This window comes from Gymnoscopelus microlampas, assembly GCF_963454915.1.
Source record: "Gymnoscopelus microlampas genome assembly, chromosome: 2".
Taxonomy (NCBI): Eukaryota; Metazoa; Chordata; class Actinopteri; order Myctophiformes; family Myctophidae; genus Gymnoscopelus; species Gymnoscopelus microlampas.
In genome coordinates, this window is record NC_139939.1 from 43,515,857 (window position 1) to 43,542,187 (window position 26,331).

Sequence of the window (26,331 nt, forward strand, 5' to 3'; positions counted from 1 at the left end):
CATGTGTATGTTTGCCTCTCCACCACACCATAGAAAATTGTGCATACAGTACACTTGAGGTCAACTAAAACCGATACATGACCGGTTGTGCCTTGACCACATAATAGCAACGTCCACGGCCCCATTACAGCTGGGGACCTGTGTTGCACGTCTACCCCCCCCCCCCCATCTCCCCATCTCGCTACCTATCAAAACAAAAAGCAGAAACTGCTGGAAAAAAACAACAGTATATATAGATGAACAAATATTATAATGACAATAAAACAATTAATATATGATGTATTTGTATTGGAATAAAATACACAGCAGTGTATTACAGTAATGGTAGATCACATTAAATGCAGAGCTTTCAGTACAGACAGGATATATTTCTGTGCTGTGCTTCAGAAAGATGAAGAAATGAAATGTCTTGACCAACTGAAATTGCTTCAGTGATATTGGAGGCTTAAGCCTGAGTTATAGTTGCGTGCGGGTGTCGTGCACCGAAAATAGCCGTTCACGCGTTGTGAGCTCGTTCATTGGCTGTATTTGGTGCACGACACCCGCACGCACATAACTCGATGAACCTGAAACTCCTGACTGCGGAGTAGAGTCACTGAAGGAAGACATCAAGGAAGACATTCATATTCATGTCATGATCAAGCCTATATGTTCTGGGGTATTAACTCTCCTATCCTAATAGACTGGCATCACTATAGCATACAAAACAGATGAAACTCGCCAAGCAATCAAATCATTCTACATAAATTGAGGACATCTACCTTGTGGTATGTTCCTTATCAAATACGTTTTGAATAGGTTGAATTATTTCAATAACTAGAGGGACTCTCTTCCAAAGAGAGAGGAAGAGTTCTGACCAAGGACCCCAGGAAGATTAGCTGTTGTTATGCACCAGCTAATGTGGATCCTAATAAACTCAGTAAACTCAATAATTCAATGAGCTGGAAACATAAAACGTTTAAATACACCAACGCGTGTCAGCTTGTGCCTGCTTCAGGGTGTCGTGACACAAAGAAATAAACAGAGTAATTATAGTTGCAATCACAACAGGTTTACACAGGTGAGTACATGCAAACATTTTTTTTTCTTTTTTTCTGGCCCTAAAGGGGCATCACACATTAAATTATGAAGTACAAAAACAAGGCCAACATCATTTGTATGTTTTTAATAAATATCTGCAGATGTTTAATATCTTTTTTTTTTACATAGACCATTTTCCTGTTAATGGCCTTATTTTTTGATTTTGCTAGTCCAAAGTCATTAAAACATTACCGATGCCTTAAAACCCAATGACAACATAACTTTGACCAAAAATAACCGTGCAATGATATTTTGCGTAGTTGATTAAAGTTTCATGTCTCTGCAAATACATTTTCATACGGTACTATAATTGGTGGAATCCAGTAGAATTCTATTTCCTGAAAAATGACACATGCCACAACAGCGGTATTGTCCCTTAAATGCATTCTCTCTCTCTCTTTCTCTCTCTCTCTGTCATTTTCTTTGCTCTTACCACTCCATACCCCTGTTTCGGGTTTTATTACTGTAATTGGGCAGGTAGCCAGATCATTCATTATACAGCAAGTCTTGGCACCAGTTATAACCGTTTCAGTCACCATCTGCATTCTGAACTAATTGAGCTGTTTTAATACCAAGGTCGCATACTACATGTGTAAAACACTACTATACACAGGTACAGGCACTGATAAGCGACACTAAAATGACATCTTCTTCTGAGTGCATATGGTTTTGCTAACTCTCTCTCTCGCTTTCTCCATGTGTGCGCGCACACACTCAAACGTGGGTGTGTGGTACTACTGTGTTTTATGCATCCTAATATCACTGTATAATTGTGTTGTCTTTGCTTGATGTTCTGTGTAAAGCATTGGTTCTCAAAGTGGGGTCCGGGGACCCCCAAGGGTCCTTTAGGGAGTTCCAGGGGGTCCCCAGCTAAATGATGGATAGTTAAGAACCAAATGGACCCTTATGGGTCTGTAACTCTGAGAGTGTACAAATGGAAGCAAATGGACCCTAACGGGTCCATTTGCTTCCATTTGTACACTCTCAGAGTTAAATAAACATTGATATTACTATATAAATTGGGGTCCCTTAGATAAAAAATGGTTGAGAGTCACTGCTAGAGCTGTAAAAATCTTCTCTCATGGGGGTCCCTGGCATATCTTTTCAAATGGGGGTCCGCGTGCTAATAAGTGTCAATTTGGGGGTCCTTGACATGAAAAAGTTGGAGAACCACTGGTGTAAATCACATTTAATTGCCTTGTTGTTGAAATGTGCTATACAAATAAAACCGCCTTGCCTTACAGTGCGGGCCAGACCCCTCGTAAGGTGCGTCAGCTGTGCAGCGGTGAAATGATGGATGTCTACTGTTCTCAGTGCTGCAAAAAGGTCAACCTTTTAAATGACCTCGAGGCTCGTCTCAAAAACCTCAAAGCCAACAGGTAGACACGCGCACGGTCACACGTTCACACACACACACACACACACACACACACACACACACACACACACACACACACACACACACACGATAAAGAAGGATTTCAAGTAATTCAATTAGGATGGGGATCAGGTTAGGTTGGATCATGGATAACTGCTACTGTTTTCCATTAAAGTATGTCCCATAAATTGGTGATTTACAGTAACGTTTTATATGAATATAGCTCAGAATGTGGCTTGTAATGTTCCTACCCTAATACCAACACCAACTCACAAACCCCACCCCTCAGTCACACACACACACGCACGCACGCACGCACGCACGCACGCACGCACGCACGCACGCACGCACGCACACCTACAGTACATACAGTATTTGTACACATACACATGCACACACACACCCAGACAGATGGTTATATAAGTGAATTTTACAATAGGCCATCCTTCCGGTGCTTTCCTCATCAACCTTTGTATGGGGGAGTCTATTTTTAGACATATAATCCTGACCCTGTGTGAACATTCATAGCTGTTCTGCACACACACACACACACACACACACACACACACACACACACACACGGTCAAATGTATAGTGATTACCTGGGCCTCATTCTAAGCAGTGGCGTAAAGTATCTAAGTACATTTACTCAAGTACTCTACTTAAGTACAATTTTGAGGTCCTTTTACTTTACTGGAGTATTTCCAATTATCAGTTCTTTTACTTCTACTCCACTACATCTGAGAGGCAAATATTGTAACTTTAGACAACATGTCTTTGCACCTTGAAGTTCATCTAGTTATACTGCAGTCTCTGCCAGCCCTCCAATAGAGGTCTCTGAATAGAGGTCTGGGGAAACTCGCTCACTCATTGGAAACAGTGGATAGAATGAGCGAGCAGCTCGCTCACTCACTTGGGGCGTGGCTAAACTGTGATTGAGGTAATGTAGGAGAGCTTCAAGGCCAAATTATACTTGTCACGTCCGTCAGTGTAGCCTCGTCACATGACGTACATTTCGTCACGTCATATCTATTTTCTCCCTCCTCTAACCGCTATGTGTCCTGTATTAAATATGTTCAATGCACTATATATCCTTTTATATGTTTATATATTTTGTATTCGTTTTGTATCTTTAATTTTGTGTCTTCATGTCTTGGGGTGATAATGGAATCCGTATTGAGCTTTTTTATTTTATTGGTTGCTTTAAAAAGCTTTTCTGTATCCTGCTATATGCATTTAATGCTGAAAACTGCTATGAAAAAACCCAATAAACAAAGTTTTAAAAAATATATATATATGTTCAATGCACAAAGCATCTTAATTTGAGTGATGTTACTGTGATGAAATTGACGAGACTTTTGTTTTTTGTCTCTGCTGTAGCCCCAATAGGAAGATCTCCAGCACAGCCTTTGGACGGTACGTCACTTTCCCGCGGGGGGGGGGGTGTGTGTGTGTGTGTGTGTGTGTGTGTGTGTGTGTGTGTGTGTGTGTGTGTGTGTGTGACCTTTTTAAATGAAGGTTATCCATATGTATAGTATGTGAGTCAGACATATGTGCTATTTGTTTATTAACAGATCAAGTTAAATCGATCTGAACTTGCACATGGGCATTGACAGTTGGCATATGCAGTGATTGACAGAGCTGATTCTTAACTTTTCCAAAATGTAAGCTGTTTAGTAGCATCTTTGCCACGGGCTATGGGATCTGTAGTCATGGCTGCAGTCCCATAACCTGGATGGACTTGAACTTTATTTATTGGTTGTTGGTTGGTTGTCAGGGTGACATCATGACCAGTCATGAACCGGCATCCCCGGGTATTAATCAGTAACAAAGCTAATTAGAAGAACTGGAGAACTATTTGTTTTGTCTGCAAGGGCAGTAAATACTTTATGATTGTGTTGTGTAGAGGTCCTCAGCTGGCGACCATATAAGCACCACAACCTGCTGTATCTGTAAATTAAATTAAAACCGTGTGCATGTTGAAATGCAGTGTGAGTGCATTGCAGATTGGTGCAGTACACAGTAAAACCTGTGGAGTCAATTTATCCATTTGAAACTCAGAGAGTGTACACATGTAACCAAATGGTCTATTTGGTTATATTTGTACCCTCTGAGTTAAATGAACACTGAGGATTTTACTGCGTAGTCACAGTAACGGTGGACCCAATGTAGGTCTTTGTCCTAGACCCCCCCCCATCCCCCCCTTCCCGGTGAGTTATTGTGGTCTGCCAGACTCCTGATCTATGAATTCTATATGAGGGTTTGTTAACTGTGCCCAACCCTCTGTTCTCTTTTTTTACTCTTCTGTCCTGCCCGTCTTCTCTTCCCTACAGCCAGCCCTTTATTGTTTCTTTCCTCCGTTCTCCTTGCCTTCGGCTCCTTCTCTCCTCCTCTTGCCTTTTGACGTGTCTTTTCTTCTCCTCACATGTCTCCCCTTTTGTCTCCTTTCTTCTCCTCACCTCTCCTGTCCTCTCCTGTCTTTATCAGTAATCTCGGTAATTGAATGGACGCTTGCTGCTGTGAAGTCATTCCATTAGATAGAGAAGGGTAGCTATAGTGACACTGTGTGTGTGTGTGTGTGTGTGTGTGTGTGTGTGTGTGTGTGTGTGTGTGTGTGTGTGTGTGTGTGTGTGTGTGTGTGTGTGTGTGTGTGTGTGCGTGTGCGTGTGCGTGCTTCTGCACACACATTTACTGTTATAGCTCCAACTCCTCTGCTAGCCTCAGCTCATGGACATACAGTCCTACTTCCCTGCTATCCTGCGGCAGTCTGTGCAGGACGCTCTGTCTTACATACACACTCACACACAGACAGACACACACGCGCGCACACACACGCGCGCAGGACCAGCTGCATCTCACCTGGCCTTGTTCTGCACAGATTTCTCTCCCTAAGCTTGTGTGTGTGTGTGTGTGTGTGTGTACGTTTGTGCGAGCAGGCAGCTGCTCCAGAATAGCAACTTAAGCAGTAGCAACGGCAGTACCGAGGATCTGTTCAGAGATAGCATCGACTCCTGTGACATCGACATCAATGAGAAGGTATGTATTTGTGTCTGTGTGCGTGCATGCATGTGTACTGTATGTCTTGAGTGTGTGTTTTGTATGTATGTGTGCCTGTCTTTGAACATTATGTTCTGTACTTACGTTTTAGCTAGTAGCACAGGGCAGATGCTCAGGGGAAGTGCGACTCATTGCTGCAGCATTCACTCAAAAGTTCTGCGTTGTTTCGATCATTTAAATTGCTAATTGATCATCAATCTTAACATGTTTTCAGATACAGCAGTGGCTCTCAACCTTTTCTAGATAAAATATTTGAAAGCATTCGTGGCCCAGTGCCCATCCACCTGACCACTTGTGGTCAGGTGGGTGTGTCACGCAGCATGACACTCTCAGTGCAGCCGTTTTCTGAGATGGGGGCGTGGCCAAAGTGGGACTCTTTGGCGATTCGTTCATACTGGTTACATCTTCAACCAAGAAAACCCCGCCTTCGACAGCGTCACCAGATCCCTGAGGCGTGGCCAGTGATTCAGGGGCTGGAGCCAGGCTATGTGTCACGTGCATTTTCAAAGCATGTTTATTTTAATGATCAATCGATTGTGTTCCACCTTGAGATCAATGAAACTAACTTTAGGTTCTTATTCACTGGTACCACTTTTTCATATTATTGTTATATCATAAAAATCGTAGTGTTTTGCCAATTATTTTGGTGTCCACTTGCAATAAATACCCTCACGGCCCACCCAGTGAGACCTGGACCACAGGTTGAGTATTAGCCCTTCATGCCAAATTCAAGTGTTTATTGCTGTGATTGAAGTTGAACACGTAACAGAATATGGTTCCCACTGTAAATATTAAGAATTGAGAATAACCAAGGGTTATTGTAACTGGCATCCCTATTTTGGCCATGTCATTTCTGTAAAAAAAAAGAAGAAGGAAAAAGTCCAAATTGTTCAACAATTAAAAAAAAAGAAAAATAATTTTTAAACGCCCATTTCATAACAAGGATGGGGTGGGGCCCACCAGAGGCTATGGCTATTTGGGGGTCCTTGGCATGGAAAGGTTTGGGAACCTCTGCTGTATAACATACATATATTACAACATAATCACATACAAAAACAAAGTTCACCATATAAACACTACATTGTTCTAGGGGTTTGTCTTCTCCTCCAAGCATTTGTTTTATTTTTTTAGGAATTTTGCCAAGAGAAAAATCTCCTCTTTGAAAATCCATTTCAGCATATTCCCTTCACCAGAGCAAAAGAAATACAGATGTTTTTTACTTTCACTTTTCAAACAAAGTTTACCTTAGGGTGCAGTTACACCAAACTTTAATTCTGCCTATGCGGCAGATTCTTCCAATGCTTTTTAATGGAAACGGGGCGTTATTTTTTTGCGGAAATCCACGAATGGCAACAAACCGCTCCGTTCCCATAGAAAAGCATTGGCAGAGTCCGTCCGCATAGGCAGAACCAAAGTTCGGTGTGACCGCACCCTTAGGGTAGTATAGCTAGTGCAATGGAATACCAAAATAAATGAAGTGTGGGAAACATCTAGGTCACAAACAGTACAGGAACATACTTCAGGTGTGCCTTTGAATCTGGAAGGTACTAGTTCTCAACTGAGCACATGGGGACCGTTGTCTTCTTTCTAAGTCACAGGTTTATTTTAAACATAAGCTCCGAGCCTTGCTTTATTCCCAAATATCCTCCATCACTGAACGTGAAAGGCGCAGTCACACTCTAAACCCTGTACCCTCTCTCTCTCTCTCTCTCTCACTCTCTCTCTCCTCACTCTCTCTCTCTCTCGCTGTCTCTGTCTCTCTGTATCTATCTCTCTCTCTTTGCCAGGTGACCTTCTTGGAGAGGAAAGTAGCAGAGTTGGAGAGTGACAGTTTAGTGAATGGTGATCTCAAGTCCAGGCTAAAGCAGGAGAACACACATCTTGTGCACAGGTACAACAAGAGAACACGCACGTGTGTGCACACACACACACACACACACACACACACACACACGTGACAAACAAGAATACTCTGTCTGGTCTCTTAGTACAGTGGTTCTCAACCTGTGGGTCAGGGGGGGGCCCAAATGATTTTGGGGGGTCCCCAGAGATTAGCTTAATGTACAGAGTGGCCTGAAAAGGTTGAGAAGAACCACTGTCTTAGTATATGGATGGAAGGCCAATTCCACCACTGAATAAAAAAGCCCTGAATCTTTTTTTCCCCCTTGCTTGCATTACATATTTTTTTCCTCTTGTAATTGTAATATGATATCTCAGAATTCAGCTGCTCTTTCTTGTAAATCCGACTTCATATGGTATGTCATAATTCTACCTAGCGACATGAGAGTGTCTGAATGAAACCGTCTATAAATATTGCAGCAGCACTTGTGGAAGCCCCCCCCACCCCCCCCCCCCAGTTATACATCTACTGTCTGCATTGTGTTAATAATGTAGCCACTGCGGAAGCTTGTGGTTTCTCTTTTACTGTTCCAAATGTACTACTTTACATGTAGAGAGAGCTGAACAATGCATGCCTCTCTCCTGCTGTGACACATTTTCCTAACGGTTCCTTTTGTACATTCTAGGTAAATGCGTTACTGCTACGTCTCATTGAGAGCAACACATTTTTTTTTATCTGTTTGTTGGTTTTATGTTTTATTCTGTATCCCAGGGTGCATTTTAGAGTGTTGCTCTCAGTTTGCCCTTTCCCTCGTGGTACAAATAAAAAAGGTTTCTACATAATATATCTGCTCAATCTACATATACTGTAAATCTGTGTCAGAACAATGGCTTGCATCCATATTTTATCCATCAATACATCTTTAACTCCATGGCATGTGATGTATCTTCATGTTCTCTCAGAGTGCATGAGTTGGAGGAGCTGCTGAAAGACCAGGAGACTCGTTCAGAGCAGAGCATGGGGGAGGAGCTGAGACGTCACAGAGAGGCTTACAATAAGATGGAGAGAGACAAGAACACACAGATAGAACTTCTAAACAACCGGTGAGAAACACACAGATGTTGTGCAAAGACGCACACGCACGCACACGCACACACACACACACACACACACACACACACAAATGTTCTTTGCTAGTTACTATATACTGTATATTGTTGCTGTCGGGCAGAAACCAGCTACCGTAATTCCATTTTGACGCTTTTGCATTTTTTTTCCCATAAATCATTGCTATTGAACACTCTTTACGTCTTTGGTAAAAAAAATATTGACCCAATAAAAAGTATTAAAAAGTGCTTCTGACAAAACCAGCTAACTCCATTGGATCCTCAAACTTTCTGCTAAGTCCACCAAAGGGGGGTGGAGTTAGCTGGTTTCGCTGACTCCAGGCTCCACGCCCTTTTGACGTCCAACCTCGATGTGAGCTTGGAGGTCCATTCAGCTGTTCTTATCAATGATGAACAAAACCTCCTAACTCTAAGATGGTTTCTGCCCGACAGTAGAGATACGTATAGATTATCAACATGCGGGGGTTGAACCGGTGACCTTCCAATTCTCACCGCCTACATTGAAACATGGCTTCCTGTGTCTGTGTAGACTTCAGCAGGTGGAGGACGACAACAGTGACATGACTATGAACATGTGCCGGCTCAAGCAACAGACAGAGAAACTGGACGAGGTAAAAGCGTGACTTATACTTGGTTGCACTATTTCTGCTATTGGCTCTGTGTCGTTTACGATAGTCAGTCACTCATATTTGACATGGTCTGTTTCTGGCAAGAATTTCATTAATTTTGGCGGCGGTAACGCCGAATTAATATGAGTCAAAGCGCCTGGCTCATCTGTTTATTTTTGGAACGCAGTTCTTATATGGCGCGATATTAAACACGTCTATGGGAATTCAGAATGGGAAGAAGAAAAAAACATGCGTAAATTACGTCAGACTTCGGTACTCTATAATCCTCCGGTCTTGGCGGTTTGGTATAGTCACTCTGCCAAAGCAGCTCACTATGCTCACCGTCTCTTGTTATCGTGTTGACTTTCTAACACAGACAGTGTCTGTCTGTTTTCCGTATTCACATACTGTCAACACAGTCTTGTTAGTCCAGTGATTGTGTCCCTGATAGTCAAAATAATTCTCAGGAACAAATTAGTGTGCACACACACACACACACACACACACACACACACACACACACACACACACACACACACACACACACACACACACACACACACACACACATACAGTACACAGCACACACATGAACGAGGAAAGAGAGCTGGCAAGAGCAAATTAACTAATGAGTTGTGTGACAGGGAGAGGGAGGGGGTAGAGAGGGAGTAGTGTTTTAGAGAAGGTGTTAGATCTGGGTTGAGTTGTGAAAAACACCTCTATTCTCAGACTGTATACTGTATGCAGGACAGCAGTCATCACTTTCAGTCCCTACAGTATGACATGTGGTTGTATGGCACCGAATGGAAATGTGTATGTAACATGAATGCATATTTTTGTGCATGTACGTGTTTGTACATTCGTGTCTGTATGTGTGTGAGCATGTACTGTATGTATTTGTATGTGTGAGCATGAATCATAGCACAAGATGTACTGCATACATTACGTTATGCACATTAAGCATATCAAAGTGATTTATTGTCACATGCGCGACACTACAGCAGCACGGCAGGCAGTGAAATTCTTGGTCTCTGTGTTTAACGTTGTGGAAACGTGGTAGATAAAATGTATGACAGAGAAAAACAAGCATGTAATCTGTGATAAGCTGAAACCAGCTCTCACTTGAAAGTTGTAATCGGATAAACTGACCAACAGTGTGGCTTACAGTACAGTATACTTAAAATCAAATTAGGAATAAAAAAATAAGTCGAGTATGTTAAATACATATTGCAGGTAAATAAAGTGTGTGTGCGTGTGCGTGAGCGTGCGTGCGATCGTCTTGTGCATATATTGATACATAATGGCACATGCAGTTTTAAATATGTTACTGTTTATGTTCAAGAATGACTATATGAGCTTAGAGAGACCTCCTATACTGATATCTGCAGTTTCCACGTTTTGCCTTTCTGACCCAAAATCTAATCATGTCTTTGTGGCAGCCTGGTGATCATGCCCACACATTATTGAGTTATTTTGCTGTCAGACATTGACCTTGATTTTGACATTGACGTTTGCCATTTTTGACCCAAAAGTTAAGCATCTCTTTGAGGCAGCATACTGCAAAGTAACAAGCAAAAAGGGCGCACACTAGTGTTGGGGGTTGCCACGGTGCGGAAAACTTTAAAAGAAGAAAGAGGCCACACTGCTCGCAGCCACAATGCAAACAGTATTTTACAACCAACGTTTTGCCCAGAGAGAGGTCTTTGTGTGGTCAAAACGTTGGTTGTTTATCATTAAAATAGTGTTTGCACCGTGTCTTCGAGCAGTGTAGCCTCTTTCTTCTTTTGAAGCATACTGCAAACTAAGTGTCATGGAAGTCTGGCCATCTGTTCTCTGGTTATTTTGCTGACAGTCAAACAAACAAACAGAATGGGGGAAAAGAACACAACCCTTCTAACTTCATTTGTGGAGGCGACCGTGTGAAAATAAACACAAGCAGTAAAATGTGTGTTTGTCCGTTGTCAGGAGAAACAGAGGATGACGGACAAGCTGGAGGACACAAGTCTGCGTCTGAAGGATGAGATGGACCTCTACAGGAAGATGATGGACAAACTGAGGCAAAACAGGCAGCAGTTCCAGAAGGAGAAGGAGGCAATGCAGGAGGTGAGGCAAAATGACCAGCACAATACACACACACACACACACACACACTAATGCGTGTATGTGTGCACCCACCGGCACCTACACAACTTCTTTCTCACAAGCGCTCCTTCCTCCTGATCTCTATCTCTCTCTCTCTCTCTCTGTGTCTCTCTATGTCTCTCTCTCTATTTCCATCACCTTCATGACTTCCATCGCTGCAGGTGAAGTGACTCATGGACTGAGTCCAGATACACGCCTACACACACACACCCACACACACACACACACACACACACACACACACACACACACACACACACACACACACACACACACACACACACACACTCACACACAATTACTTCCACTTCCGCACCGCACCACTGCAACCAAAAAAATGCTGCACTGACCTTACATAACACTCATCCTTTTCCTGTGTGTGTGCGTGTGTGTGTGCATGTGTGCGTGTGTGCAGCTGATAGAGGATCTGCGTCGGGAACTGGAGCACCTCCAGCTGTTCAAGCTGGAGACGGAGAAGCCCGGACGCGGTCGCAGCTCTTCCTCCAGCCTGTCCGACATCACCTACAGAACCAGGGAGATGGAACTCGAGCATGAGGTGAAGAGACTCAAACAGGTACAACTCAACACACGGTGCACACAGCAGTACAGCTATGGTCATTTTAAGCTATAGAGAGGCCGATTCTACGAAGGCCTTCTATATCAGTAGTTCTCACAAGATTTTTCAAAAAATTTCAAAAATAGCAGATGTACAGAGCTTGTACGTCTGCTATTTTTGAATAGCCAATGCAAAAATCTGAAATGACCCAGATGCCTTCCCAGTTTTAATATATATTGTCATGTCGAAGAGAAGGGCCATACTCGGGTGGCACAGGGGGTCAAGTACCTGTCCGTGTCCAGACTGTCCACCACCACAGAGTCTAGGGGTTTGATTCCACCTCAAATCCCGCTTGGCCAAGGGTCTACACACAAACACAATTAGCCTTGTTCAGGGCAAGGAAGTTGGGCAGCAGGGATGACGCTAGCGGCTCCTACGGGCTGGGGTGGCGCCTGTCAGTGAAGGAGTGAAGAAGCACAGAGTACACAAATACTTTACCTGCCTCATACCCAGTTCTTCTGTTTTTTGTTGTAGTTTTTTAATTTTGTACGAGAGGGCAGAGAGAGGGATGGCCATGTGGTGACATGATGCCTGATTCCCAGTTATTACAAATGCCAGTGTGATGTGGGTGTGATATGAGGCTGGAGATTTAACTTTTTCATGTCCTGACCCCCAAATTGACTTTCATGATAAGACCATGGTTTCAAATGAATATACTTTACAATACATTTCTATAAGAGAATACCAGCACTCATGGAACTGTCCTTTAAGGCACTTTTATTTATATAAGTTGGCATGGTATACTTGGCATGGTGCACCTGTCTGCTCTGCAGTATACCATGCCAACTTATATAAATATAAATAAAAGTGCCTTAAAGGACAGTTCCGTGAGTGCTGGTATTCTCTTATAGAGATTTATTGTAAAGTAACTTTTCCAGACCGTGCATCCGGTAAGAAAGCTCAGTAAGATTGGAGTCGTGCTCGCCACCCTTGATGCATATACTGTATATATCCTGGGGATCCTGACGTTAAGAATAATTAAATTAAATTGTCTGAATGTCCTAATTGTTCATGAGGAATAGCTTAATAACGGTGATATTTAAACATATCGTTAGCATTAGTTTGGATGGGGACCCCCTCAAGGACCCCTGAGGTTCCCTAGACTGCTGTTTGAAAACCACTGCTAAGGCATAGCTGGGACCTTATAAACTAATAGTACTGAAAGGCATAGGGATGTTTGTCTTACTTATAATTGTGCTGTACATTGTACTTTATTGAGGTGTGTGTGTATTGATATTCTCCATCAAATAGCATTAGGCCTATTTCTGTTTATTTTTCTATGACCTTGTCAACATACATGATCTAAATCGCTCAAGAAATACTACCACTACTTCTACGGTATCTGTACCATTTACGCCAACACTGAAAAGCTTGACGCTTTCTTTTACAAAACGCATACGTAGGGTGACATTGTCTCAAGATAAATGGCTGCCAAGAGTCAAGATCCCAAAGGCACTTAAATGCGTTGCTGTTGTTTCCAGTTCCCACTAAGTGAACAGACCTAGTAAAGTAAACGTTAGAGATAAGAGATCAGAAGAGCATGGTTTTAAGATGTCTTATAAAAAGTAAACCGTGATGTTTTACACTGAACAGACTGAAGCCTTCATTGACTGGGAAGTAGGCAGTTCCCCCTTGTTCCTCATAGTGAGAATACAGCGTAAGGCCTTTGACGTTGCTGTTGCTGTGTAATGGCTTTCACCTTCCAAATATATAGCTGGACTAAGCTATTAAAAGTTTAATAAGAGTGTCTCTGATTCTTAATAAGAGTGTCTCTGTTTACTGTCTGGTAAATAGATTCTTTCAGCAATGCATGACTGGTAAATGGATTCTGCAGTAAGTCTCCTTGCTAAATAAAACAAACAAACATGAAAAGCAGAATTAAAACAAAACCACAAAGCCACAGTCCATAGCCCCCGCAGTCATTTCATTGAAATAACTGGATTTTGAACAGCAGGCAACTCTCTACTGGTCACGGCTTCTCACCTGCAGCTCCACAACATCACTCAAGCAATTTCTGTTTCAAGTAAACATACTGTACTGTACACGATGCAAGACTGGGATGGAAGAATGATGTTGTTGAGTCTGGTGATGATGAGTCAATGCCCTGTCTGTAGTATCTTATCTATACTTGTGTGACTATGATGATTAGTTGCAGGTCTTTCTCTGTAAGCTTAATATAGAATATCCACCTGTCTCTCTCTTTGTCTGCTTGTCTGTCTTTCCTTTTTGCTTTTTTTTCCCAATGCTCTATTATCTTTTACTAATTTATTTGCTACAGGTTCACATTTAGAACCGTCCTTATTTGTCGACGTTTCCAGTAGTGTGTTCTACCGTGTTACACTGTATACACCGTATACAGTGTAGATTTGTTTTGAAAAAAGCATATACAGTAGTCTAATAACCATTTCATCCATTGAAAACGTGCTAGCGTATCGCGCATGTCGTGCAGGGAATAATTATCGTATACCCTCCGAAAAAAACTAGAACACACCACTGGACGTTTCAGACAAAGTGTGTACAAAGAGTACACAAAGACAAAGAGTGTACTGCCATGTGACATCAAGCAAAGTGTAAGGCTGAACACATGATCTTAAACACATAATCTTTGTATTTATGTATGTGTGTCCAGCGATTTGCATCCCAGGACTTTCTCCCTGCTGAATTCCAGCATCTGGTGCTGGCTGGGGCACGGTTCCGTCCTGGTCCAATGGTAAAATCTGTTGCTTCCTGTGAACTTTGACTTCCTGATTTAACCACTAACTATAACGAAAGTAGTGTGAACTTGCCCCTAGAGATTGATTTGGGGGTCAGTTTTGTTCAGGTTGGGGAAGGTGGGGCAGGAGAGCTGATTCCTTGTCAGTGCCCATGGGCAACTAAACTTCATTGTGGAGCAATCATAACACCCGTGGGGAAAACGCACATAGAGAGCCACATCCAATAATAATACAGGTGACCTGTTTGTGACATAACACCACATAACCCCCTGTTCTGTCCTGTGGGCGTTGCCCGAATAGATGTGTGTATTGCTGTGTTTGCTGCTGGATGTGGTACCAAGAGCAGTGGGCTGTTGTGACTTGCTGTGTGCGGCTTGATAGTTTCAGATGCTACAGTACTAACCGAGTGTGGATGCAGAGGAGTTTGGCAGGAGAAAAGGAAGGGAGTAACCATTCTAAAACAGCACCACAGGCATCGTCGCTCTGGGCAGCCTCTAGATGGTACTCTAGAGATGATGCTAACTGCTTTGCCCCCCCCCCCCCCCTCCCCTCCCCTACTCTCCTTTTTTCTCCATCTCTTCTCACTCCAGGAGAATCAGAAGTTGAGGGAACAGAACGACGAGTTGAATGGGCAGATCCTCAGCCTGAGTCTTTTTGAAGCCAAGAACCTGTTTGCCACACAGACTAAGGCCCAGTCTCTGGCTGCCGAGATAGACAACGCCTCCAGAGACCAGGTAAAACCCTAGGCCAGGGGTGGGCAACTTTGATGATGGAGAGGGCCACTATATTTCCACACTCACTCCAGGGGGCCACATTGCATATTGTTGCTGTCAGGCAGAAACCTCTTATCTCCATATTTTTACTTTTTTCGTAAATTAATGCCGTTCTAGTATGTCACACAAAAGTAACAAAAATAGCTTATAGCATTTTGAGCTTGTAGATCTGATATTTTTGCTATTTTGGAATTGGAATCCTGAATTATTTTTTTGCTATTTTGGAATTGGAATCCTGAAAAGTAACCTTTTTATTTAATTTCAAATGCATTTAGTTATACTTAAGTTAACTTTATGAACTTAATACAAATACATTGGACATAAAAAAAAGTAATCCAACTAATAATACAGACTGAAGTAATTAAAGCGGGTCATGTTTGCATGTTTGGAATTGTATCAGCTGAAATCAATATATCAGTATTCCGATATTATCAGTATAGCGGCATTAAGTGAAGGTGAGGTTGCCCATGTATGCCCGAGGCTATGCTGTGGTGGTAAATAGATCGCTATCATTAAATGGAAATCAGACGGAATCTTAGAAATAGCCACTGAATAGTATGATGGAAATAATAGGTCTAAGCATGCATTGGATTTATGGTATTATTGTTTGTGCTATTATTGAAGGAAACTTTGTTTCTTACATCTTGAATCATTACCTAATATAAAAAGTAACGGTTATTTGTCACTCAAGTATGTGCAGTGAAATGTTGGTGTGATATGCTCTGCAGACAGTACAGACAATATAGATAAAACATATGGAAGTCGTCATACATCTAGAGGGCGAGCCATGTGAAATCTGATTAATCTGATGCATCACGCTCTCTCTCTAGTTAATGGACGCCCTGAAGCAGCAGGAAGAAATCAATTTCCGTCTGCGGCAGTACATGGACAAGATCATCCTGTCCATCCTGGACCACAACCCCTCCATCCTGGAGATCAAGAACTAGCGGTCAACACAACTAGCATGAGAATCATTCTATGGTGCTAGAATGAGGATCATGTCTGGTTGTCTGATAAGAAACTGAAATCCCAATTTTGGGGTGGGGGGGGAGTGTGAATGCAGCACTGGAACACTGGACCAGAGACAGTAAATTAATGGACAGATATCGCCCTCTGCTGTTAAGGGGTGAAAATGCGCTTTTCTTGCAGTATTCGTTTTTACTGGAATTTCTGTACTAAACGAAATGGAGTTTCTCAGTTACTCACGGACTGTCATATTACTGTGACTCTTCAACTTAATCGGTCATGTTTGTGCTTTCTTTCTGTTCTGCCTGTCATGGTTTCTTGCTGTCATTGGCGTAACTTTGATCTCATCAGACGACACTGGAGAATTATTCCTGGGAATATACTGTAGTCATATGTTGAAATAGTTGGCATTGCTAGATATTGTACACTGGACACACCTACGTTTAATATGTAAACAGGAATACAGCCGTATGATGTTGTTTCATGAGGTGTTATATGTCCAGAGAGACACTGTAGGAAAACATCACGATGCAAGCTGGCATGCTGAATATGCACAAAGCCGGACAGATAGAAATCTGAAACGGCCTGCCTTTGTTTTCTTTTGTCATTTCAGTTTGAGGAAAAAGGCCTAATGTGGATTCATTTAGAAATAATGCATGTCGATGATTGAAGTATGTAGAGAGATACGTGTTTATCAAACATTTATTAAGAAAACTGTAAGAAGGAGAGAGACAATATACCTTCTCACATTGAATTAGAAGTTGAATGAGAGTGGTAGAAATGATTAAGATGGTCTTCCCTGATGATGAGGAGGGGGTTCAGATGATTTGCCATGAAGGCCAAGGTGAGAAGTGTCATGATGAGGGTGTTCAGAAGATGATTTGCCATGAAGGCCAAGGAGAGAAGTGTCATGAAGTCAAAGAAAGTTAATCGAAGGTTATTTCTTGAAATGACGTCTTCCAGGATCTTTCAGGAGCATTTGCATTGTCAATCAATTCAACAGTGTGTTGTCTTGACACACACACACACACACACACACACACACACACACACACACACACACAGACACAGACACAGACACACACACAGAGGCGTGATGTTAGTGGGTCAGAGAAAAGAGGAAGTGTAAAATGTCACTTTATGGAGCGGAAGCTGCAACAAAGGAGTGTTTACTGCTTCTGTGGATGCAAAATGCTAATAAAGAGTGAGCTTTTGATAGTACACTGTCTGTGCGGTAGCAATAGACACAATAATGATGCACAGAAATGTAATGAATGTAAAGAATGTGTTGTGGATTTCCATTGGTGTGGATTGGACATCTCAAAAAGTTTAATACGGTTTACTGCATAACCCCCTCGATCTATGTCTCAAGGAAATCAACAGAAAGAATTATACTTGATTAACCTAAAACTTAATATGCAGTGAGGTACCACAAGGGTGTACAGTATGTATACAGAAGACTCACAAGACTGGAATAGAACACTGAATTAATTGAAGCTTATAGGTTGTGGTTTGTGCCCTCAGTGGCTCACATAATACTGTACATAACATGAATGTATCACTCAGCAATTCACTTTCTGTGAAGTCTCAAAGGCTGTTTTTGTGTATGAACCGCTTTGGTTTGTCATGGTATGTTCTAATACATGTATGTATGTATTGCATTACTGTATTACACAGGGCATTGTTTTTGGCAAGGTGGGGGAAAACATTCTGCTGTATTACACAATTGCTCTAAACTTGAGTTTTGCTTCATTGCACAAAAAGATGTTAGTTTCATTCTGCATGGTTCGGTTCATCTTTTCTCCTGTCTGTGCCTTTTTGAAGACACATTTTTTTCAAGATGATGTTGCTATAACTTGACTTAAGTTCTTGAGGGTGCATTAAAGTCTGTGTCTGAATTATTTTCATGACTTGTAAATGTTGTACATATATAGTGATGATTTGTATTCATGTGCCATTCGCCACTCTTTTTCAGATACTATGACATTTTATACTGTTTTATCAAGCAAGACCTTGTGATAGTTTAGCTGTACTAATAGTAAAACAGGCATAGCACAATGCTTTGTATTATAAGCAGATTAGCGAAGTATTTAATCGATTAATGATTAATCTTTGAATGCAAAGTAATATTTCTTGTTTTGTTGTTAATTTGGAGCTTCATTAAGTCCTTGATTTCCAGGTCGCTTTGTGACAGGTTTTATTGGGGTATGATTGTCATCTGTCTTCCTAACTTACAGAAAAGAATAAATGGTGAGCATTATGAGCAATATAAATGTGTTACCAATGGTCTCCTCACTGACTCATGGTCAGATTAAAACATAAAAAATACATATATATCATCACATCTGCTTGTCTTTGGTCATCTTTTAGTCATTCAGGCGATTCAGTGGGAACAATATTGAGCTGCATTTGCTCTGTCATAAGGTCACTATTATGTTCTTCAGTTATGATTGATATTTTGCCATTATTTCAAGCAGGCCATGAAAATGAAATGGATTTTCCGTGTTATCCTGAATTTCTGTTACCTTGGTTTCCCAAATAGTGGGTTCAGGACCCATCTTTGGGTTGCGAGTAAATAAATTATTTTTTTCCATTTCCTACATTTAAAAAGATTACAAAAGTTTAAACCAAAAAAATCACAACTTATCAACAATTCCAACATTTTTGATCTACAAGCTCACACCTTGTCCTCAGAGTTACTACAGGGGGGCATTACATTAACCACTTGAACCCTAGCATCCCTATTCTGAGGGGAACGTTAACCAAAAATAGCAGATCTACAAGCTCACGCGTTGTGAGCGGCTCATTTCCACGAAGAGGTTTGGTGTAGAGGGGGGAAAAAAGAGCAGGCCAAGTACAGAGCCAGCGGTCAGGCTTACTAGGGTTTAAGTGGTTAAATGTCTGAAAATACACATTAACATGAATCCAACATAATAGAAAATATATAGTGTTACAGATGATTGTGCTGTCATACAAGTCTATGTAATTTGAAAAAGTTTAATGTGCAACACAATTTTATACAATATGTAGTGGGGGTCCCTGCTTCATCTGTTAAGGATTCCTTGGCCTGAAATACGTTGAAGACCCCAATAATAATAACTCTAGGAGTAGAGGCATTACATTTAGTTTGACTCTGTTCTACAGATACATATTGTGAAAATAGCTGATCTACGAGCTCACAATGCCTCACAATATTTTCATGTGGGGAACTCGGGGTCCCGACCCACAGGTTGAGAACCACTGTAATATACAACACTATCAAATAGACGTAATAACGCTATTTAGTTTTTTTTTTCTTACTGCACCCATGTTAATTATTTAGAGTCTAGAAACATCAGATAAGACTAATTCTGGGCCTTTGACGCCCTCTGCTGGGCTTGACCCACCATTATTCTGGGCCTTTTAGTTTAGTTTATTTCAGTCAAAAACATTTTTTGGTAACATTACAGATAAAATAACCACATTTCTGCCCAAAAAGGTATAGGCTGAAGCATTGCTTATTACGCCTACCCTTTTACAAAACAAAGAAAAATGAAAGTGAAAATGGAGGGGGAAAAAAACAAAAATGAAAAACAACCAAAAGAAAAAAAGAAACAAGGTACAAGCACAAGACACTTTTCTGTACATGTACGTGTTTGCTATACTGGACAAGTATATGTATATAATGTATATATGCTATAATAAATAAAATCATACAGAAGGCACATGCCTTTTATGTTTTAGACGCCCTCTGCCGGCCTTGACCCACCATTCACCCCCTCACACGCATGACAGTCATTTCTTAGTACAACAGTCAGCGTCCAGGAGGTGGAGGTGAGTTCAGGACCTACAGTAACAGGTCAATGAGGGACGATATTTGCCTAAATGTGCCTGATTTTAGCTTAATTTGAACCCCTCCCACTAAACTCATCTATAAAAGCGTGTGTAGTATCATGTCGGGTGTTGTTTTGATTAGCTACGAAGTAACCAGTCTTTGGTTATCAGATTGACAGCCAATTCCACCTAATTGAGGTTAGCCTGCTCGCTACAGCAATGTCCACTTTAACACACAGAGAAGGAAAAGGTTACATTCTGTTGTCAAAATGAACCTGTCTATGTGTTTACTGTATGCTGGAGGCTTCTGAGGCCTTCATATGAACCATAGCGTCATTTTAATGGTGTCCTGGTGTCTATCAAGGGACTGTGTCGGAAATGATCAAAGCAACGGTCGGCCCACATCAAACAACTGGCTCCAGTGTTACTTTGTAGCCACTTGTAGTCCCTTACAACTTGTCAGTGGTGGAAAGAAAATATTAAAGTACATGTACTCAAGTACTGAACTTACATACAATTGAGGTCTTTTTTTTTTTTTTTTACTTTACTGGAGTATTTCCAGTTTTCAATACTTTTACTTCATTACATCTCAGAGGCAAATATTGTATTTTTTTTACTCAATTATTTGAAAACTGAAACGTAATAGTTACTTTGTAAAACATACATTAACCACTTCAGACCTATACTTAGGCTATTTGAAAATAGCAGATATGAGCTTGTAGATCTGCTATTGTCAAAGGAATTTATACATTTGGAAACTGGGGCATTGTGCATAATGTGTAATTTTACTTTTAGTACTTAAGTATATTTTGACGCCAATACTTCTGTACTTTTATTCAAGTACATTTTGAATACTGGTACTCTTACTTTTAACAGAGTACTTCTACATTGTGGTATTGATACTTTTACTTAAGTACAAAATGTGAGTACTTCTTCCACCTCTGCACCTTGTATAAGTGGTTACAAAGAAACACTTTACAACGAAACTAAATGAGTTGGGTTACAGTTAACTGCAAGCAAATTCAGTTAAATTAAGCAGAAACAAGACTCCATTTTGGAAAAACGTTTGAAAAGATAGTTAACAGCTGTCAACAACAGTTTAATGAAACTAGATTCATTGTGTGTGTTACTTTAAAGGACGACTAAATCCATTTTCAACCTATCTTCATATAATTGATCTTCACAATATGGTAATGGTACCACTATTATCGGTAACAGGATAGGTGGGCACCAAGGAAGAGTGGGCACCTCAGTGTTAAATTGGCATTTTTTTCCAAAATCTTATCTGGAAAATGTGTTAAGTGAAGTATACATGATTCGACAATTAAAGTTTAATATTTCTACAATGGCTACAAAACCTTTTAATCATCTCCAGTCATTTTGGGGCATAAAGAAGTTTAATGATAAAATTCAATTTTATAATGATATACCATGCATGTTCACATCATGTACTTTACTCAAGACCATTTTTCAATTATATATATTTTTTTGTGGACAAAATAGCACTTTTGTGTGCAACCCAGATAGTGTTCACTGTTTATTTTTTATTTGATCGATGCAATATTTCAATATTTGATGATGCTCATTTGGATATCCTCCTATATAAGCCAATTGAACTTCAAACTCCATGTTAATCATGTTACTCATTGAAAACACTATCCCTGGTTGAGAGTCGAGGGTTGTTAAGTTATTTTTTTTCTCTTTTTTTGTTTTTTAGAATGACACTTTTTTATGATATATATTTATTTACTGACGCATTAGAAGGACAATATCGGTCACCGGAACCAGGGACGCGTGTTTTCAATGAGTAACTTAAAAACTGTGTGGTGTGCACACACAAGCCAGAGTAGACCCCAGAAGTGTTTTTAAATAGAAATACCCTTTTAAGACCCTCCTCTAGTGAGTTTGTTTAAAAACCTAGTTATTATTTGGTTTATTGAGTCTTGTTTTCCCTTTACCCATTTAGGGTTACATCAAATTCCCCAAACCTTACAGACTCCAGTCCAGGCTGCGCAATATCTCACTCTGTCCACCACATCATGGGCAGGAGAAGAAGGTGGTACTATAACGGCCACGTCAAACCGAATGGCACAGTCAACGGTGAGACGTCAGCTGCGGGTTTGGTTAATGAAGTCTGTGTCAACGGTGCCTCTCCAGGTTCTGCCAGTGAAAGTGTTGCCATACAAGGGTACAGGTAGGCCTGTCACAATTATTACATAATCACCTAATCACAATTATTTGAGATAATCGCAAATTATTTTGCATAATTGTTGAAAAATGTTCATACTGTACATTTTCCGAAATGTTCCAAAAATAGTACAAATAGCAGATCTACAAGCTCACAACGCATCATGAAGTGATGCGTTGTGAGCTTGTAGAGCACCTATTTCTTTTTATCTAAAATGATTAGATACGTCAGTAATTGCTTTGTATATTTCAGTTATTTGTCATATCTGCCCCAGGTGTGGAATTTTTGATTACGAAACCTAGAAGGCAAACAGAAATTAAGTTTTTATTCACATGTTCCAATGTTCAATGGCAAAAACACAATACAATCGCTAATCACAATTATTTGATTGACAATTAATCGTCAAATTAGGTACAGGGTCAACGGGTATGAGTCAACCACAAGGATGGATAAAAAAACAGTAACACCCCCATCGACAGCTGCTGTGGTCAATGGGAATGGAATGTCATCTCTTACCTCCGAAGGGGAAGGCACCAGCTCAGACACAGCTGGTTCGCCCAATGGTTCTTCTTCTGATCCAGTGGCACCGATGACAAATAAATGCGACCCAACTGGACCAAACAAGAGATGGAGCAACAGCTATCGGTTTAAGAAGAGGTGGGCCCATAAACTCATTTGTTTTCAAAGAAATGCACCACAGACATCACTGAGGCAGGCATAGTTCAATGTCCCACAAGGAACACAGGAAACAAACACAGTCACTGTCTATTTAAGCAGTGGTTCCCAAATTGGGGATCCCCAAATTATTTTGAGTGGTCCCCATGTGATTAGCCTAATGTGCAACATTGTTTTCCCACTCAACAGTAAACAAACCAACATACAGTATAAGTGTATACAGGGCATCTGCACATTTCTTAAGTTACAATTTAATGACTTGTAATACCGTTTTAATACCAAATTGGCAAATATTACATAAGAAAAAGGCAAGTTTTTGACGCATTCCTAAGCCAATAATTTGATGACCGGGTCATCGGTCAATAGGAGACTCAGTAGGAGTCTCTGGGACTCCCGTTCATCAAATTATTGGCTTAGGAATGCGACAAAAACATATCAACAAAATCTGCATGAATTCATGGCTTTATGGGGTGTGTAATTGATAGAAAATAAGTAATTTCTTGGGTGAACTACCCCTTTAGCAGCAAAATTTTTGGCCGATTATATTGCTCAGTAGAAGAAGGTTGTGAAATGTTTAATTCAGTGGTAAGAAATTTGTTCCAAGACTCAGACTTAGTGTCCTAACTTTTGTAGAAGTAAGGTTTTGGAAAAGCCAGCCGTCCACGTGGCCCCAGGGTTACCACGGTTACCACCCCAAGAGAAGGAGGACTGGTCCAATGGTATTCAAGAGGTTGCAAAAGCTATCCGTGAGAACCAATCCCATGGTAAGACAAAAATATCTTATATACCTTCTTCCAAATTATTGTATTAACCCTTTAAGACAGGGAACGCATCCGTGTCATTTTAGATTTCTTTGGATATTCAAAAATAGCAGATATACATGCTCATGCTATGAGATATGATTTTTTTTTTTAATCATGAACATTTTGTGCAAATCTTTTCATGTTTTTTTTAATGCGAACATTTGTAACTCAAATCTTTGCTTCTGGGGATTCTACGATTGTCTTCTAAATCCTAACAGTTTAAAAAAAAAAACATGTTGCTATAATCAGTGAAACTCTTTTCATGTCAAGGACCCCCAAAATTATATGTATTTTGCCGCGGACCCCCATCTCAAAATATTTTGTTCCAGCAGGCACCCCCCAGAAGCAAAGATATGAGTTAAAAATGTTCGCTTCAAAAATATATATATATTCAATGATTTGACCCAATATTTCAAAAATAGCAGATCTACAAGCTCAGAGTGCTGCGCTATGAGCTTGTATATCTTTTTTTTCTATGGAAATGACAAAAACGATAGAACTTTCACAAGAACAAATTTCACCCACTGTTTTACTTCTGTAAATCTGTGATGTGACAATAAAGCAGATTCTGATTCTGATGTCAAGTATCAACATATTTATGTATAATTAAATGTGTATAGAAAAAACTAGAACCTTTACGAAAGGTTTTTGTGGTGTAAGTACAGTGTTTGAATGTCATCAACAGCGGGTGTGATCAACGGGAATGGAATTTCATCTCTCAGCTCCGAGCCGGATAGCACCCGTTCATACACAACTTCTTTTTGGGGAACCTTACTATGGGGAAATATGGGGACCAGGGAGACCAGGAGGACCAGGGGCACCAGGAAATGGAAACAGGAAAAGGCCAAGTGGAAGAAGAGGTGCGTCCCTTAGACTGTACCCATTTATTTTTAAAATAATTGTACCACGGAAATCACTGAGGCAGTAATAGTTCAATGTTCCAAAAGGAACACAGAAAACAAACAACAACAGACAGTCACTGCCTATTAACAAGCCCAGTCTTTGGCTTAAAAAGTAGGGTAAGTGATTTTCTTTGATTAAAATAAGTGTTAAATAGCTCTATATTCTGATAGTACTCATTGCTATAGAGTGTTTGTTCAATAACAGGAGTCTCCATGTCTCTCCATCTCTTTATTAAATAGAAATTGTATTTTCAGGTCTGGATATCAATTTGATCCAATCAGGATACAGATTAAACAAGTGAAATGGGAAGTGATGGCACAAAGAAATGAGCAGGCAAAATTGGAACTGGAACATTATAACAAAAAAAAGCTGATAAATGGGTACTCTCTCCCGATTGGCCGAAATGTTGTCACCTACCTGAAAATGTATTTTCTGTTTATTAAAGAGCTGGAGATACGAGGAGACTCCTGTTACTGAACGCTATAGTAATGATTACGATCAGAATATTATGATTTAACCTTTTAACAACCTTTTTGTTCTAACCAAAAAATATCACTTACCCTACCTTTAATAGAGCATAGCAGTGGCGGACATTTTGCGGTTCCACATATAGAAAGCCCATTCATTTTTTTCCCCATAGAGATTTCCGAAAATATTAGGTGTAGGTGTTGGATACCCTTTTTTGCGGTTTTCAAATATGTTTTGACACAGAATCAAATGTTGTATGGTCATGATTCCCCAAGAGCCTGGATGGCATGGTTCCTTATGATGCCTTAAAATAATTAATATAAATATTTTCAGAAATCTCTAATGGGAAAAATGTATGGGATTTCTATCTGAGGAACCACTCTATAATGTGGTAGAAATGTAAGTGGTGAAAAATGTGTTACATGACTCCTTGGTGTCCTAACTTTTATAGAAATAAGGTTTCGGAAGAAGAGGAATACCCAGCCTTCCCCATGCCCCCACGGGTAGAACCCCAAGAGGAGGAGGACTGGTCGGATGAGATTGAAGAGTTCAAAACTGTCTACGAGAGGAGCGCCCCCTATGGTAAAGCCAAAAATATATACCTTCTTCCAAAAGATATTAATTCACTGATGTCAAGTATAAAAGTATTTATAATTAAATAATATGAAAACACAAGGACCTTTACAAAAGGTTCTTCATGTTGTGCAAGAAGTGTTTGAATGTCTGACGAGCCATTCAATTAATGTAGTAATTGACTCCCAGCTAGCTCTTTTTAACTAGATGAGTGAGTTTTGTTACTTTATGCCTAGTTCAGATCAATGATCCGCGACACATCAAAATTGGTGCAACAACTCTGCAGATAAAATGGCAGCAGTCTGAATTACCCCTTTATTGAGTTGTAAGTGATTCAATTTGTACAATCACAAGCAACAAGTTGCAACACATTTCTTATCACACAAGTAAGACGCGCAAACACGGGAAGCGAACGCAGCTCGAAAATAACAATAAGAAGAATCGAAAGGAATGAGCAATTGTAGAGAAGTGGGTGGTACAGTTTGTCTTTTTTAAATTGTTATGTTTGTTTGTTGTGTTTTTTTTTTTGTAAATGTGTTTTGTCTTTGTAGTTTTTGAAATGTGTTTGGTTTAGGCATGTTGCAGGCTGTTGTGCATTTTAATCAGA

At 40.5% G+C, this 26,331-nt stretch overlaps 1 protein-coding gene and 1 long non-coding RNA gene across 4 annotated transcripts in view; one reads left to right on the forward strand and one right to left on the reverse strand.

Moving 5' to 3' along the window:
• The window catches only part of rab11fip4b (RAB11 family interacting protein 4 (class II) b), a 43,249-nt gene extending 25,230 nt beyond the window's left edge, over window positions 1-18,019 (forward strand). For 2 of the 3 annotated variants that reach the window (XM_084068487.1, XM_084068488.1), the window contains 10 exons: window positions 2,325-2,459; window positions 3,839-3,874; window positions 5,395-5,494; window positions 7,303-7,406; window positions 8,318-8,458; window positions 9,012-9,093; window positions 11,056-11,193; window positions 11,648-11,806; window positions 15,153-15,296; window positions 16,166-18,019. In XM_084068487.1, the coding sequence (XP_083924613.1) occupies window positions 2,325-2,459; window positions 3,839-3,874; window positions 5,395-5,494; window positions 7,303-7,406; window positions 8,318-8,458; window positions 9,012-9,093; window positions 11,056-11,193; window positions 11,648-11,806; window positions 15,153-15,296; window positions 16,166-16,282 (1,156 nt within the window). In that variant the 3' untranslated portion in view covers window positions 16,283-18,019. The remainder of the gene's footprint in view (window positions 1-2,324; window positions 2,460-3,838; window positions 3,875-5,394; window positions 5,495-7,302; window positions 7,407-8,317; window positions 8,459-9,011; window positions 9,094-11,055; window positions 11,194-11,647; window positions 11,807-15,152; window positions 15,297-16,165) is intronic. The other variant, XM_084068489.1, reaches the window with a different exon arrangement.
• LOC311053128 lies at window positions 16,892-18,720 on the reverse strand. The gene is made up of 2 exons (XR_014601616.1): window positions 17,351-18,720; window positions 16,892-17,312 (listed from the first exon to the last, which is right to left on the reverse strand). It is a non-coding gene; the product is annotated as an uncharacterized lncRNA (long non-coding RNA).
• Between the last annotated feature and the right edge of the window lie 7,611 nt (window positions 18,721-26,331).